We start from the raw sequence: 16,578 nt of genomic DNA, 5'->3' as shown, positions 1-16,578 counted from the left end.
TGGGGCAGCCGCTTTTTTTTCACTCAGCATGAAAACAATTCTGCTGATGCATCCATAGGCAGAATTTGTATCCAGTGCCCAGAGTGCAATTCAAACCTGCTCCCTGCTTTGGGATCTGAAATTACCTCTGCTTTTCAACTCCCCTTCCCCCAGCACACAGGCTGCTGCTACTGCACACAGACAGGATCGCAATCTTGGCAGGACCAGCATCCTGGCATTCCTTCATTCCCTGGCACCTACGACTAACCCTTTCCCATCATTTCTCCCTCCCTTCTTCTAGGAGAACAGTTGTAATTCTGTATTTTCTGCCCATCTCTGAATGCATCTTCCCTTCTCGTGCTGCTGTCCAGGCTGGTAGATGCTTCAGCCTCACCCACAGCCAAAGGGCATCAGCACTCATGGGAACAGGGTCTGGATCCCCACTGAGCCACCAACTCACGGCCTCAGGGCTACAGGCAGAGGAGCATCCTGGAGGACGCTAAAAATACCTTAGTAATTGGAAATTACAGTGAACACAGGAGGGAGGGAGCCTCAGAAAGCATTAGGGTTTTGAACATGATCAAGCTCTGCACACAGGTTACTGTTAAGATGTGGGGACAAAGCAACAGAAAATCTGGGGATTAGTCACCATAAAGGCATTTGGATCAGAGCAAACTGAATTATTAAAAAAAAAAAAAAAAGAGAACGAAAGAAACAAAAAAGAAATACACTTCTAAGTTTTGCATGATATTTCTGTTCCTACAATAGTTCAGCTCAAGAGGCTGAATACAATTATCTTATAGATGGGATTTTCCTTCCAAAACAAACTTAATACGATTTCAAAGGAATGCCATCTCACTTTTAGACAGTTAAAAAAAATACACATTAAAAATCTACAATTGCTATCTTCTATCAGCCCAGCTTTACCTTGGGATCGACTTCTGTATTTCAGTATGCCACTTGCAAGAGCTGAACTCTGATTGTTTCCTTTGGACACTTCGGCACAAGCTGGATCTTGAGACTTCTCAGTTTCCAGCACCTAAAAGAAATTAAAAAGAAATAAAATTGTTGTAAACTAGAGACGTTGGTGACGTTTTTCTCATTTTCATTACGGAACAGAAAATTCCATTGCATATCATGTTTGTTTCCAAAACATGTCATTGTACTAAGCTAGCATACATTTGCAGTAAGTAATTTTTAGCAATGCCTTTGGACATTGCATCCTCTGCAAGACACCACACGAATGCCCCCAGAATGCATCCAGCACTTGCGGCACCTCATTCAGGTGCTTTTGCATGTATTTGAACAAAATTCTAGCTTTCACTTGCATTTGTGCTGCTCTGCAGGCTTCCACAGACATCACATCTTTACAGAGAAAACCACTTTCAAGAAGCATTACTTTATTGTTAGTATCTGCTGAGCACCAATGCAAAGCTTGATGACGAAAAGCTTTTTTAACAGAAAGTTATGACAGCTAAGCACTTTAAAAGCCTGGAAATGTGCAGTTTAAGTTTACACGTGGAATCACAACCCCACCACCCTGAGTAAATGCACCAGGACAGGAGAAGTCTGTTTACCGAGTGTGTTTGCCCGGACGCCAAGTAACAAGGTATGCAGCACGGCCACATGTTCTCTGCCTCCTGCTATCCTGTGGTCAGGAGGAGCAGAACTGCCCATGCGCAGGCTCTGCCCAGCCCGTGCATTTTGGAAGGTGCTGGTGAACTGCTGGAAGTCAGTTTTAAAAAAACCCCACCCAAGTAACCAAACACTTTCCTGTAAAAATAATTTCTGCTTCTGCTATTCAGTCTTAAAAACGTCAGTCTTTCCCACAACCAGCCTCCCATCCCCCAGTCCCTCTTATACCCAAGCCAACAAAGCCAAAGTTTATCTTTTGTGCAAAGTCTAGACTTCATGATTTCAGTTTGAACAGTAGAAACTTCAGGAAAACATAAAACTGGCAGAAAACAGGAAGCTGGAATGGAAACTGCTTTTTATTCCTTCCCCTTCAACACGAACAGCTACACTTAATTTACACAGTTTGTACATCCTAGGTAGTAGTCTTTGATTTTTCAAGACATTGCAGCAACTACTTCAGAGTCCACTTCTAGCATCAAATGCTCTGCAGCTCACAGATCCATGTAAACTTAAAACCATGTGATTCACTCATTAGTCTGAAAAACCCAGCACTTATGATTTGGTCATCCTAATGAGGGATTCATTCCAGACAATATGTAAGACATCAGATTCAAAAACCCACCCAAGACACCCAAACCATCAGCAATTAGGCCACAGCCGAAGTATCACAAGCTCTCCTTCCAAGAGACTTCTGGGATATCCAGAAGACAGCAGAAGCATGTGGAAATAAGACAGGACCTCATGGATCTCACAAAGATACATTGAAATTTACCCCACAAGCGAGAACACTCTTTATGAACTGAGTATGCCTCCCCTGTAGAAGGGTAGAAATCATTTCCACAGACACAAAAAATCATGTAGCTGGTGGCTTTACAGGTGCCAACAAACCAACTGGTGCCCAGGGCCAGTGCCAACTCTGTGGTGGGGAATATGTGAAGCACAGAGATGAAGAAAAACAAGAGGAATGTCTCCCTAAAGCAGCCAGTTTTGCTGGTGTGCTGTTTAACTATCTGAACAGACAGGGATGGGTCGAATCTGACTTTTCTGGAGCTGAGCACAATGCAGCTCAAGTCTGGAGCTATAGAGCTGTTTGCTTTAAGCAGCCTGCATGGACATGGGCAGTTACACCTGATAAGACCACACAGCTCCCAGCGCAAAGCTGGATAACTTCCTCCAGCTCAGAGGACAGGGGAAAAAATGACTTAGGTTGTAGCAGTGTACAAAAAGATGCTGAAATCACCTCTACCAGGGCCAGTTTCCACCCTGAGCCCAGGCTCAAGGGTGACCTGTTCAGTACATCCTGTGCCTCTACTACATGAGGTTTGAGTTTGGTTTGCTGCCGGTAGGTTGGGGTTTTTGCTGATTTTTGTGCCACAGGAGAAAAGTACCAATGCATTCTGCAACTCCATACATTTTCATCTGCTGGGGTGGGTAGAAAACCAGGACACAATTGCCACTTGTATTAAAACTGTGCACCCCACGCTACCTTCCCCTCATGGCAATCCTGGAGCCTGTGAGCCTACAGACGTCAAAGCCCAAACCCCATGTATGATCCACAGAAGATCACATGTGTGCAAACGCCAATGCTAGGGAAAGCCTCAAGACATTCTCAGCAGCTTCCTGAAATTATATTTTATCCAAATAGGCTTCAGACAACAATTAGGAAGTAAAAACATTTAGACTATCTATGTCTGTGGGTATTTTTTATTTTACTAGAAGTATTTTTCTGACGCTAATTATAAACACATAGGGGAAGACACTAGCATTTGCAATGAAGTAGATACTCTTTAAGTTGTTGAGCTTGCCTAATAAACCACCAGGAGTTTTATCCTATTCAGAAAACACTTAGAAATCTGATCTACAAAGCCTGCAAGAACTCCCCAAAGACGTGTGTGTCTGTAATCTTTGGCTCCCTTGTAACTTACACAAGAAGAAAAACCCAGCTCCACCTTATCCTTCTGGCTGTGAACATATCGCTTTACTGTCTCGAGGTGGCTGCCCAGATTTAACCATGCCACTTTAATTTTCCTCACTTTCAAGGAAATGAAGCTTATTATTTCAGTCCTGTAGGTCTCTTATTAAACTAAACCAATAAATCCTGCCCAGTGCCATCCCAGCATTAAGGACAAGGGGAGCTTTAACATGCACAGTAGTTTGAAGGGAGATGTAAAAATAGAGCCCATTTTGCCAGTTCATTAAGTAGCTCTGGGATCAAGTGACGGTGACATCTCAATTGATTTCAAAGGAAACGGCGCTATCAGGGACTCGCGGTCCTGGCACTGCACCAGAATGAACAACTGCCCTCAGAGTCCTCGCCTGGGCAAAGCTCCAGCATGACCAGGCTCTTAATTAGGCGAGATGAAGAGCAGGATTATGACAGTCTGTATTGTTTAACCGCAAACAGCTTGGCAATCCCTGCCTATCTACAAAAACAAGACGGCACACAGAGGTTGATACAATTTAATAAGCAAACTGCTTTTCTGCTGCCCTTGCAGAGCTCCTCAGCTGCTGCCCTTCCCAACAGCGAGCCCACCCGACTCCCCGTGGCACAGCCTGGCTGGCTCTGCTGAGGAGCACTAGCAACATGCAGACCAGTTTATGCTGGTGGTTTGGGAATGAAGCAGCGAGAACCAGACTGAGAAGTCTGCAGCATGCCAAATTCTGCCCTACCCGCACTGGCAAAGCAAGTCCACCAGCAAGACCACCGCCCTTCCTCAGAACAGCCATGTGAAAGAGGAACGGCTGTGCCCCAGCCCAAGCTCCATGGGAAAATTCTGCATCTTCTCTGGTCCCATTGGCACTCTGTCCTTGTCTCTGACCACGACAATTTTTCCTTAAGCAGCACTACCCCAAACACTTAACCATGAATTGCCCCAACACCACTGTCTGTGGGGCAGCCATCAGGAGGAACCCAACAGGCCTCCACGAGGAGCCAGCACGGACCCTTCAGAGCAATGCCCACAAGACCCAATGCAAGCCTTCACCTGCTCCCTGCACAGAGTCTTTCTTCCTAGTCCCTTGAGACTAACTGATGCCTTAAAGTCTTTAACTTTCAAAAAATTGTCAAGATTTTTTTCCAAGATATGGTATAATTCTAGCTGTTTCAGTCATTTGTGCAATTACTTATTGCCTTATGGGGCACAGCATGCTTTAAGCCTTAAATGTATCCACTAGGCAGGGAGCTCCACATGCCCCTTTGCCTTGCACAGAAAGTAAAATACCTTCACTTTTAAATTAGCCGTTTTTCACTTTAATTGAATCCATCTCACAGACAAATTACGAACTGCAGCACTATAATTTACGAGAATTAACACTGCAAGTGATGCAGAGGACATGGATTTTCTAATCTTGGACAGCACTGAGTTTGCCATGCCTTACTGCTCTGTTTTAGAGCATGTACAAAGCTGCACAGATCCTAGGAGGAGGCTGATGAGCTGGGACATACTGCATCAGGGGCTGCAGCACCCAGGGGCATTTTTCCAAAGCACAGCACATCCCAAGACCCAGGGAGCTCCCTCAACTGAACCATGGGGCTCACAAGAAGTCCAGATTAAATCCAGACTTAGCAATTTTTGGTGAAAGCTAGAGGATTCCCCTCCTCCAAAGGGCACTGCATTACTAGTCCCCTCTGTCATGACACAAAAGCAGAGAACAACTTGGAGCCAGGGATGGAGGAAAAGATAAGGAACATCACCTCCACATCAGCACTAATCCAGTGCCTTAAACTGGCACCTCAGAAAAAAACAGTGCCCTGGTTTCAAAAAAGCTGGTGCAAAGCTGACAGAGCAGACAGCAGTTCTGTTAATTGACCAGGGAGGCTTCAGGAAGGCTCAAATTTGGGCTGTGTTTAGCAGCACTGATATAACAAAGCATCCACCACCTTCCCCAGAAGCTTGCCTAGGAATTCCCTGTGCTGGTACCATTGGTGCAGACCATACTTCCTCCCACCCAGGCAAAGGAGATGGGAACCCAAGGCCTCCTTTACTTAATTTTAAAGAAAGTGTTGGAAACCTCTTGGTTCATGCGCAGCAAGAGATCAGGAAATCTGATAAACAGTCAAGAACTGGAGCTGCCTAGCTTTCTGAATAGGTGGAAATGCCAAATAAACAAAACAAAAGCTTTTAAAGTGGTCTCTAAGAACATCTAGTCTGCCACTTTACCGAATGCCTGCACTCAAAAGCGACCTTAAGCCTTCAGTATAATGCAGTAGTTGCTCGACAAGGAATTACTATTCACTTCAGGAGGCACAGTTATTTTTGTGTCTCTTTTCAAAATCTACAGAGTAGTCACACACAAGAAACAAAACCTGGCATTCACTAGCACAAAGACAGCAGCATTATCTGCCTATGCACACTCTGTAAACAGACTGGAAATGCACTGTGGAAGAGCTGAGCTACTCTCATCTTCCATAATGTTGTATTTATTTTTTACAAGACTCTCCAAAACCTTCTTGAATGTGTGTGATAGCAGGAGCCACAATGTGTTGACCATGTTCAGAGGATGCTGGCAGATTCTTGATGTCGCAGGATCCCAGCTGTGCTGGCTCCAATGACTCACTGGTCAAGAGCTGCAACTAAGCAAAGCAGACTCCATTTTCAGACTTCCAAAGAGTCACTAAAATTATTAATAATGTTTTGAAGAGAAAAAAATCTTCTAAAACATATCCTTTTAAACAGGAAGAAATGCAGGAAATGGCTAACGCAGCCAAGTTTTCCAAGAAACACATATTGCAGACAACACATGCACTTGGAAACAGTAAGATGCTCCCAGCTAAACAGCTCCCAATCCTTTTTGGACCAGATTACTCTTCTTCTGCAGTATACTATGATTTTCACTAGAAACAGCTTTTGAGCTAAAGAAAATCAAACGCACACAAACAGATCCCTCCTGTTCTCCTTTTTATGCTTTATCCTTTTTCTCCCCCCAAACATCAAAAAAGCAGGACACATGCTTTCCATGTAGTTTAGTCACTGCCCACGAGATGTCTCTATGTGCTGCAGAGAAATCCCAGAAGACCAGTCTTAGTAAACAGCAGAGACCTAAAGGATTCCATGAATCTATGACAAACATGGAACTCAAGCAGTGTGAAAGCTAGTTCAGCTACTCCATTATTTTGTTTAATACATGCTCGGTTCATGGCTTAGCACAAATCCGGAGCCTTTGCATCCTGACAAACAATAAACTGCTTATCTTTTTTTCTTTCTTTTTTTTTAAATAATGACAACCTTTTTATTCCCAGTAAGGGACAAAACATGCAATAATCACGCCTCAAAATAAACAGTTCTCCTGAGAATGAAACAAGACCTTCTTAATACTGACATCAACCAACAGCTGCAGAGAGCATTCCCATGATGCCACTGGTGGGAGCTCTGGATTTCAACTCCAAACTGGCAGTTTATACCATCCTAAGTACACAAGAAGACATGGAATATGTAAAAATTACGTGTCTTTCATACCTGCATCTTCAAGGATCTGAAGCCTCATACATTATAGAGGCTGCACAGCACATCTCAAATGAGTTCTACCTGATCCCAACCAAGACTGGACAGCGTACATGATCAAAAATTTGCAGATGTGGTAGTGAGACATCCACACTAACTCAAAAATTCTAGAGCCTGTATCATCCTTCTGCTAATGTATGTGAACCGCATGGCTGCGACAGCATTTCTCTTGTTCCAGTGCCATGAGGGTGTTATTTTTAGCTTGTTAAAGGCAGTTCATCTCCTTCAAAACTGGGCAGTTATCCAAACAGCCAAAGGAGAGACAGGCTGTACTGTATCTGATGCTTTATGGGAAGAGCCCTCATTCACAAAAACAAAGACCATACAGAACCTGTACTGTAGATAAACTTGTGTTTCTATTACTCTGCTGACTTGGCTTTCAAATATATCACATAGGAAGAGCAAAAATTATAACTGGGGGCCTTTTCTACACTGTTATTTATGGTCAAGTCAGAAAGGTTATCTTCCACCAGCCAAAGCAAGAGGAGGTATTTCACATTTTGTAGACTGCACCACATCTACAGAGAACCCTTCAAGTACTGGCCCCTGGGCCCCTGGGTGAAAGTTTTCTCTGGTCTTGCCTTAAAGATGGAGGCAGCAGGAAGAGGCCCAGAAGGGCTGGGAGCCAGGCACAGGGAATGATATGAGTGCTCTGAGGAGCTCCCTCCTGACATGAAGAACGCATTCATGTTAATGTCTCCTTGACAGGTGAATTTTACAATGTATGAAAAACAGTAATTCAGTGACACTGCACCCCCTGGGGGCCTTTCAGCACTCTTCCTCCTCCCCCAGCTCATGTGATGTGTGCCAACACCTTCCTCCAGCCCTGACCAGTGTGACACCACCACAATCAGCCCATGGCTGAGCAACCCACCCTCAACAAGTCGAACTGCAAATGCTTATTTTAATGTGATAGGGCTTCTAGAAACAACACGATCTGTGTGAACAAGATTTGGTCTCCAAGCATTTTGTCATTTCCTCTTGGCCAAATTCCTAACTTTACTCTGAAAACTTGCTTCTGGATTCACTGTAGGACTCAGCATCTCATCAGCCACAGCATGGGTGAAGGGTACTGCTTGGGCACCCATGGATATGCTGGACAAGACCGTACCTCAGAAAGGTACAGTTCAGCCAGACTTTCAACAAGTTCAGCATTTACAGCTGAGCAGCAACTCTGAGCCATACCAAGGTGTAGCTGGACACAGCCCTTGCCTGCCTCATCTCCAAGGGTGATGTGGCAGAAGGCAAGATCTGCAAACATTGCCAGACCTCACCATGAAAAGAGTTACTGAACCATTCCCAGGACATAACCAAGCCCCACACCAGGCTCTTCCATTTCTTCCTTTCCCGCCACCCTAAGTAAAGTATTTCATTGCTAACCAAATTTCTGCCAGGAAAATCATCTTCTTGCTTTTCTTCCAGCCATGCAGTGCTGTTTGAGGAGTGAGACATGTTTATGCAGCCTGTGTTGAGACTGCAGTGCCCTAATGGGAACAAACACTCCAGTACTCCAAGTAACGAGGGCCCCTCCCCAGGCTCTGCACACATTTAATTGTTGAGTTATGCTTCCTGTTCCTTCTCAATGCTAATGCTTTCTCTGAAATTCTCTCTCAGTGTTTCCAGAAGAACTTTTGACCCCAAGACTGCTTTTAAAGTTATGGCATTGTTATCCTCTTCATTATGCTTGCATGGCTACAGGTAATTATGTATGGATTCCCTGGTAAGACAGAAAGGCTCATGGCAGAAAACAACTAGTTAGTCCTATAGCACAGAAAAAAATATATAAACAGGGAGGGAACTTAGCTAAACAAATGCAATTCTTCACGTTCACCAAACAGGTTTATTCATCCCCTTTCAGTTACATGTCTTGCATGAAAACCACAAGTGGATTTTGGCAGGGATCAGGTAACCTGGATCACGAAAGGAACCTTAAACAGGAGACATCCTGTTTCTGTTCCTGGTAGGAGAGTGAAGACCTTGCTGGGTCATGGCTGTGTCCACGTGCAACGTGCCCAGTGCTGGTGCGATGGCACAGATCACACACTTCAGGTCATCTCAAAATGATTAAATATGAGTAGAAAGGCCCTGATACCCACAGCAGAGGGTCACGCAGCTGGGGGTGATGCCAGAGGGTGTGTCCCCAGGGCTTGCCTGCACAGTGAGCTTGGGCATAGGGAGGCAAATTCTCTTCCCAGCGCCCCCTCCAAAGGCAGAGGTAAGGATGACCTCCCTTCCTCTTTTGCACAGTTCCATTCTCCACGGAGTAGACTCAGCTCAGGGTCCTGCCTCCAGCATCAGGACTGGCAGATGCCCAAGGGAAAACACAAGATTTAAGTACAAAGAAGCAGTCCCCAGCCTTCCATCCCTGCCTCCAGCAACTGCAGATCCAAACCTTCCGAGGCAGACACCCTCTTGCTGTGTTTACTAACTTGTTAGAATTTCAAGCCATTAATATGAAGGTGGTCACTGAAGCTGAACGTTTAAAAAAATACTCAGACCATCAGATATGGAACCATACATAGGCAAGTAACTTTTGAAGCAATTAAGAATGGCACATGCTTCTGTCTAGGGATCAAAAATGCCCCAAATTCATTGGACACTTTGCAAACTCTTGGTAGATGAGCCTTCTCTTTAGAGTTCACTTCCCAGGTTGCTCCACCAGCCAGCAATACAGTGACAGATTCAATTTCAAGCAACAGAAAAACTAGTAAAAGTGAATTAGAATTAAAAATAAATCGTCCAAGGCAAATACTATCATATTATCCTATTTCACACTTGGACATAAATAGTGACATTTTAGAACAGCAGTGTCAACTGCACACGGCAAAATATGGGTTAGGGTGGAGGAGTTTAAAATCCCTAAAATTGTTGTGCTGTCCTAAAGGACAACACAACTCTCTGAAGTTTCGTGTCTGAAGTTAAGGAACATTTTGGCCAAACTACTTCTGAAAAAAATGCACTTTAAGGATATTAATGTAATCCTTTTTCTGCCTGGCAGCACAAGGCTGAATAAAGTTAGAACTTTAAGGCATGTTTAATGTTAAACAGGGCTTTACATAAGGAGACTGCAAAAGCAAACTCAAATAAAATTGTATTATGTGATTTTTATTAATGAAACTTAACAAGTGGACATTCAAGTAAGACTTAAAGTGGTATTTCTCTTAAATTACAGTTTTCAAGGGCCACTAAACTCTTCTGCTGTATCCTGCAGAAGCTGACTAGCTCGGACTCTATTTCCTTGTCTGAAAATGCTGGAGCAGAACTTAAGAGAGTTGAAAAAACAACTTGCTCGTGGGGAAACTTTTTGGCCTCCAGCCTCTAGACAAGATAATTTTAATTTTTATTATTTTATTTCACAGAATTTTAAAGTAAGCCAGGTTGGAAGGGACCTTGGGGGGGCAGCCCATTTCAAAACAGTGACACAACTTACATCAGTTTCCTCGAGAGCCTGGTCCAGCTGAGTTCTAAGTAGCAACAAGGATGAAGATTTGAATACATACCTTCATTCCAAGTGATGGTTTTTTCTGCCTGGTTCAGCCTTTAGGCAATCAGGTGCTAAAGCAGCAAGTCCATCACGTCTATTAATTAAGGTTTTGAATACTCAGCAGTGAACTACATTCACAGAGAAGTTAACAACAGAATAAATCTTTGACAAACCTAGAAGCTCCTGAAAGTTTTGTAGTATTTTCTAGACTTAATAATTAGACAAGATATTGTTCTGGGTCAGAAAAGGGACAGTGAAGCCTCAGCTGACAATAAAACACTCTGAATTACTCATTATGACATAACCACCCAGCACCTGACAGCATCCCTTTAAGTCCCTCCAAAGCCCCACAGAGTAAACAAGAAAATCCATTAACCTCTTGTCAGAGGTAAGAAAGGTAACTCCTGGACAGGGCTGAGTTGAGAATCAGCTTCAAATCTAAGATGTCTTGACTCTTATACTGAGATCAGAGTCTCAGTTACCTGCTCCTGCCCTTGAGTACAACCCATCGTGGAAGTCTAATACAATTACATTTGCACTGATTAAAAATAGTTCAGCTTAGTTCCTGCTTTAATCCTCAGTCACGCTGTCATCCCTTATCTACAGTACAGATATAATGGAATACATGTGAGAGAAAGAGAAGACACATGAATATCATCAAAAGCGTGAGAGCAGCAAAGAACAGTGATTTCCAAAGCGATTTTGCAATAATCTATTTGACTATACATTTATATATATTTAAAAATAAAATCTTTTGATGCTTTGATTTCATACTGGCCTTGAAATCAGCTTTTAAGCTTTGTTATGAAAAATCCCCCCCCAGTCTTGCCAGGTGGAAAAAAGCCACATGAATTTTATCTTTTCCATACATTTACCTTCCTCTGTCCTGGCTGGTGGTATGCAGTATTTGCACAGCCCAGCTCAGCTCAGGCTGCCCACACCCAATGAGGATGGATGAGGATGTAAAGCAGAGAGGTTTACACTGTGCAGACTGCCCACCCCAGGCTGCAGAGAGCCCTGTCTCCACTCCGAGGCTGACACAGCAATTGCAAGGGGAACACAAACACATTCTGTGCTTTGGATCAGAAAAGCAATGATTTCAGCTGCAGATCAAGCAAAAACAGAAGAGGTCCCAGAGAGTCACCAATAACTTATTACATTCCTTTAAATTACATCCTTTCAACAAAAGAAATTAATAGAAGCAGAAAACACAAAGAAAAGGAAATCTTGCTGCTGCTCTTCTAAAGTGTTTATTGTACCCAGATTTCTGTGATTTCCCCTCAGCCTTTCCATGATGTATTCTGAAAGCACAGAGCTATTGCCATCAGGGGCGAGAATACCAGTCAGGCAGGCAAACCCAGCTGGCTCTGAGTTAGTGGCTGCCATCACTGCCAGCTGCAGTGGCACTGGAAAGGACATCAGGCTCTAAACTCAAGTCCAAGCTGAAGGGCTCTGGGAGGCTCATGCAGCTGTGTCCTCATGGTCACGTGCACCTCAACCATCTTGAGCTTCCCTGAGCATTATGTTAATCTGGAAAGGAAACGCTTGATAAAAAAGCCATCACTGGCAACCAGGCACAGTTGCTGGAAAACACATGAGCCAACCAAGTGACAAATAACTCCTCGTGTGTGCTAAAAGAGTCACTGGAATGCCAGAGAGCTTAATCCTGAAGCCACACATAATTAAATTTTGTCAAAATTGATTTTTATATTTAAGTGCTGCTGAGCCATAGCCTTATTAGAAACTACCAGAACTGGAAGCATGATACATAGAAGAATTTGAAGTATTTTGATAGTCAAAAGAATGCTTAAATGCCCACTCAAGTTAGCACACAAACACTACACCAACATCAGCATGCTAAGCATCCCCCATTTATTTTTTTTCTCTTCCTCCCCCCAAAAAGGCACTCTGGCACATAGAAGAGAAGACAGTGAAGAAATAACAAAATTGTCAGAGTACTGAGATGTGTGAGAGTGAGAATTGTTACAAACATTGACTCAAAGTAAGTCAGAGATGAGAGGCAGGTAGGAAGTGAACACCAGCATCAGCTAGACTACAGCATGAGACTCATCCTGGGGAGCAGCCTTTTTTGCTCAGGCGTAAGAATATAAAATCAAAACAAATCACCAAACCAGTATCATATCTGAGCCATCCAGAGGCTTAACTGATTTATTTTAACTGTCACAGACAAGAGGGGGAGGGGAAGACAAGAAGGGAAAATAAGAAATAGATAAAAGCTTCAAGTGAATCCACATGCCTTCCCTTGCTGGAAAACAAGTCCGCAAGCTCTTTAGATTAGAAACATTTTATTTTTTGTCTGTACAATACAAGAGAGGCCCAGAAGACCTATGAAGTTTCATAGAGCTCCTACATTACAAATAAATAACAATAACCCACTTAATCTCTTCTTAATGCAGCCCTGAAGGGAATACAAGTGAGATTATCAACTGGCAGCATTTACTCAGCGGAACTTCAACTATGGTTCACAGCCAGAAATTCCTATCCCTTCTCCAAAGAGTCTGTTGGCTTCAACAGAGCAAATACAAAGTTCAAGACTTGGATCATAAACTGTTAAAGAAGTTTTGTTACAAAAGGAGGGGAAAGAAGATCATGTAACTGCGTAAGCACGGCAAGAGACTTTGCATCAGATCCAACAAAAGCAGTGGAAGTGGCTGGAAAACAATCGAAGAGAAAAACAAAACCACGATTGCAACATAGGCTGGAGGTCTCGAGAGCTCCTGCTCCGTGTGCTGCTGCCTTGCTGCAGCGCAGAGATGGCAGAGGCTGTGGTAAATGCCATCCCCATTCCAGCTTCTCACCCGCTTCCTGTGCGGAGAACGGCTGGCTGGGATGGGATTGCCTCGTCCCGAGGACCTGCTCCATGTCAGGCTATAGAAGAATGTGACAGATGCAAATGGGCATCGAGAGAGAGAGAGAGAGAGAGAGAGTAAAAATGTCACACCAAAACCACACTTACAGCAACCAGTTTTTCAGGAGACACATTCACTCCTTTCACATCTTCTTCTTCTGGCTCTTCGTTTTCCTTATTGTCAGTGCAAGAGACAGAGTCTTGGACTGAGCAAGTGCTAAGCAAGTCTGGCAAACTGGTAGAAGGATACTTCAGAAGATCGCCTTCGGAAGATTCCTACCCGAGAGACAAAAAATGTATTACATCACATGCAGAAAAACAGCAGTGTCACAGTAAAACTGCTCCACCTCACCTGCCCAGTGTGAGCTCCCTGGTAATCCTCCCCCTGGTTACACACTTCCATGTGCTCAAACTTTTAATGGTTTGGTTATAAAAAGCAGGCTTGGTTTTAAAGTGCATATATAGTAAACACACGCCAGTGCACATTTAAAACATTTAGATTTCATAAAGGAGAATTTAAAATAAATGCTTCTCCAGCAGCCAGTTCCTCCCCACTTTGGGTTTAGTAAACGTCACTGCGAGTGGTCTGAGAGTTGACAGACCCCATTACTCATTCCACTGCATCCCAAATCACACCCTGTGCTCCTGTTCCCTCCTTGTGGATGTTCCCTTCACATGTTTATCTACCTACACACATAAGAATAATACACTGACAACCCTACTTAGGAGAATACAATGCAAGCTGACCTACCAATCCTCTACCAAGTCAGTCCTGATGCTCCAGCATCTGTTTCCAGTGTTTGCCATCTTTTCTGGCAGGCAAACATGTGCCTCAGCCAAAAGCAGTGGCCAGACAGACTCATTACTTTTAGAACAAATTCTGTGTTATTGAGCACTCACCAGGCCAAAAGGCAAAGCTGAATTCCTATGCTAACAAATAATGCCCAGAGGGAGCTGCTGGGGAACACTTCACCTATCCACACCTTTTCTGGGGCTGCCAGAAACACAGCACAGGCTGTATTCCCTACTGCTTGCCTTTCCAAGTCCCCCCCTTCCAGGGCCATGAAAAGTGTCCGAGTGCACAGAGCACAGACAAGCAGATTCACAGCCTGATCAGGACAGTGAAGTTTTATGTCCTAAGCTTATGCATGATGATTATTTCGATGACGTGACCATATGAACAAGCATTTAATTTTAAGGAGAAATACATGCAGCTTACTGCCTTGTATTTTGGGAGAGCCCAGCTGTCTAAGGAAAACACAAAAGGTACCTACTTCAGGTCAAAGTGTGGTGTATTCAGAAAAAACATTGGTGGGGTTAACACCAGACTGTGACCCTGAAGAAGGTCTACAATGAACTTCAATGTCTAAAAGAAATGTTAGAGAAGTCACAGGCTCTTCACCTTGAATATGGTGGAATAGTGTCTCTTCTTGAAAAACATGTGCATACAGAGCCTGGGGAAGCCTTAAGAGCATCCAGACACTAAAGCCACAGAAACCTGCTTTGAGATGGCTGGGGAAATCTGAAGGTGAAGCTAATCAAAAATTTAAAAATACTGACACAGTGCCTTGCTGACACCCTGGAAATGCAGGTATACAAGTGCTCCGCTTGGGCTGCAATATTCCTGTCACCACCTCAAAGGCCCTGGTGACCCTCACCTTGCAGACATATCCTAATTTGAGACCCCTGGGTGCTTTTGGGAGTTGACTGGCCACCCACCAAACACCTGTGGCAACCCAGGTCCAGGGGAAGCAGGATGTGAACCATGGAGAAGAGCAAACAGGGCTGAGCAAGATCTTCTTAAACAAAGAACGAAAATATTATGTAATATCCCCTCAACCTCTTCTGTGATCAAGACAGAATGAAGAGTCCAACTGATTACTAAGTTCCACTCTCATTTCCCTGAAATTTCACATTTCTTTATCTGTAAGAGCTCCACTCCACACTATTAACAAGGACAAAAAAGGAACTCGAGCCAAGAGATCATCATGAAGAAATCTCAGGCACACAGATAGGACAGAGATGAGAGGTACACAGCCTGTGCAGGCAGGAAGCAGAAGAGGCTCAGAACAGCCTGCTTTACTTAGCATGTAATTTTAAGAAAATGGTTTTGGCCAGAACTTAGGTAATGTCTGCAGGAATAAATACTCATCTGCACACTGAGTGACAGTGACAGTACAAGCAAATCATTAATTCGGACTATACTGAGCTGATTTGCCGTAGACTTACGGCAGCTACTGATATATTTCCCCTTGCTGTGCCTTAAATTCAGCGCAGCAAACGTGCACATGTGATTCCCTATGGAAAATACGCCTTTTTCACGCAGCACTTGCACAAACATTTGTGGTTATACATTTGTGAGACCACCCAGGAAATGTCTGTACCTTGCTAGAGACCACCAGCTGCACCAGGCCAGCGGCCGAGCGAAGGAGGGCCACGGCGTCCTGGTGGGAGAGCCCCACCAGTGACTGCCCGTTGATCATGAGAAGCTCGTCGCCGGCCATCAGCCTGCCATCCCTGCAGAAACAGAGCGGGAACGTGGAGCTGCAGGGTGGTTCTCCCACAGTGCTGGGCTCCAGTGGCACATGGCAGGATTTGGAGGCATGGACAACACGTGATCTTACTAAGCTAGGCTTGCACTTACTAGTTAGTGTTACTTTCTAGGAAGCGGGGCTCAGAAAGGTGCCCACTTTGAGGAAATGGAATTTCCCACAATGAGGAAATCATTGTTATAGCCAGGGGCATTTCACCCTCTTTGCAGGGCTGAAACCCCACAAGTCTTCTCTGTGACCCACTGGATTAGGTCAGGCAATAGCAGCAAGCCCCATCTCTGCTCCATCTCCACCCCATCAGGAACAGCAGGGCTGGCAGTGAGCACCCTGGGTTGCACAACAGATCCCATGGGAAAGGCACATCTTCCAAAAAGGAACTTGGGGGAAAAGCCCTACAAGCCATGCGGCTCCTTGGTTTTCCCTCCAACCACCAAGGAAGTGTTTGATCTGTCTACAGTTTGGACTAAACCTTCTTCTACAAGCTTCAGTGATCAAACATAAAAACGTATTTTTAAGCTAAAAATGCCATATTCTCACCCTCACACAGTGGGAGGGCAA

The 16,578-nt window shown here is 44.1% G+C and overlaps 1 protein-coding gene across 1 annotated transcript in view; it reads right to left on the bottom strand.

Annotated features, from left to right (window-relative positions):
• Window positions 1-16,578, bottom strand: part of PDZD2 (PDZ domain containing 2) — a 204,638-nt gene that overhangs the window by 38,996 nt on the left and 149,064 nt on the right. The window contains 3 exon segments of the mRNA XM_039566737.1: window positions 907-1,018; window positions 13,577-13,744; window positions 15,853-15,985. Coding sequence (XP_039422671.1) covers window positions 907-1,018; window positions 13,577-13,744; window positions 15,853-15,985 — 413 coding nt within the window.

The sequence above is a fragment of the Corvus cornix genome, chromosome Z, assembly GCF_000738735.6.
Source record: "Corvus cornix cornix isolate S_Up_H32 chromosome Z, ASM73873v5, whole genome shotgun sequence".
NCBI lineage: Eukaryota > Metazoa > Chordata > Aves > Passeriformes > Corvidae > Corvus > Corvus cornix.
The sequence above is the reverse complement of the archived record's forward strand: the minus strand, read 5'-3'. Positions and strand labels throughout refer to the sequence as shown.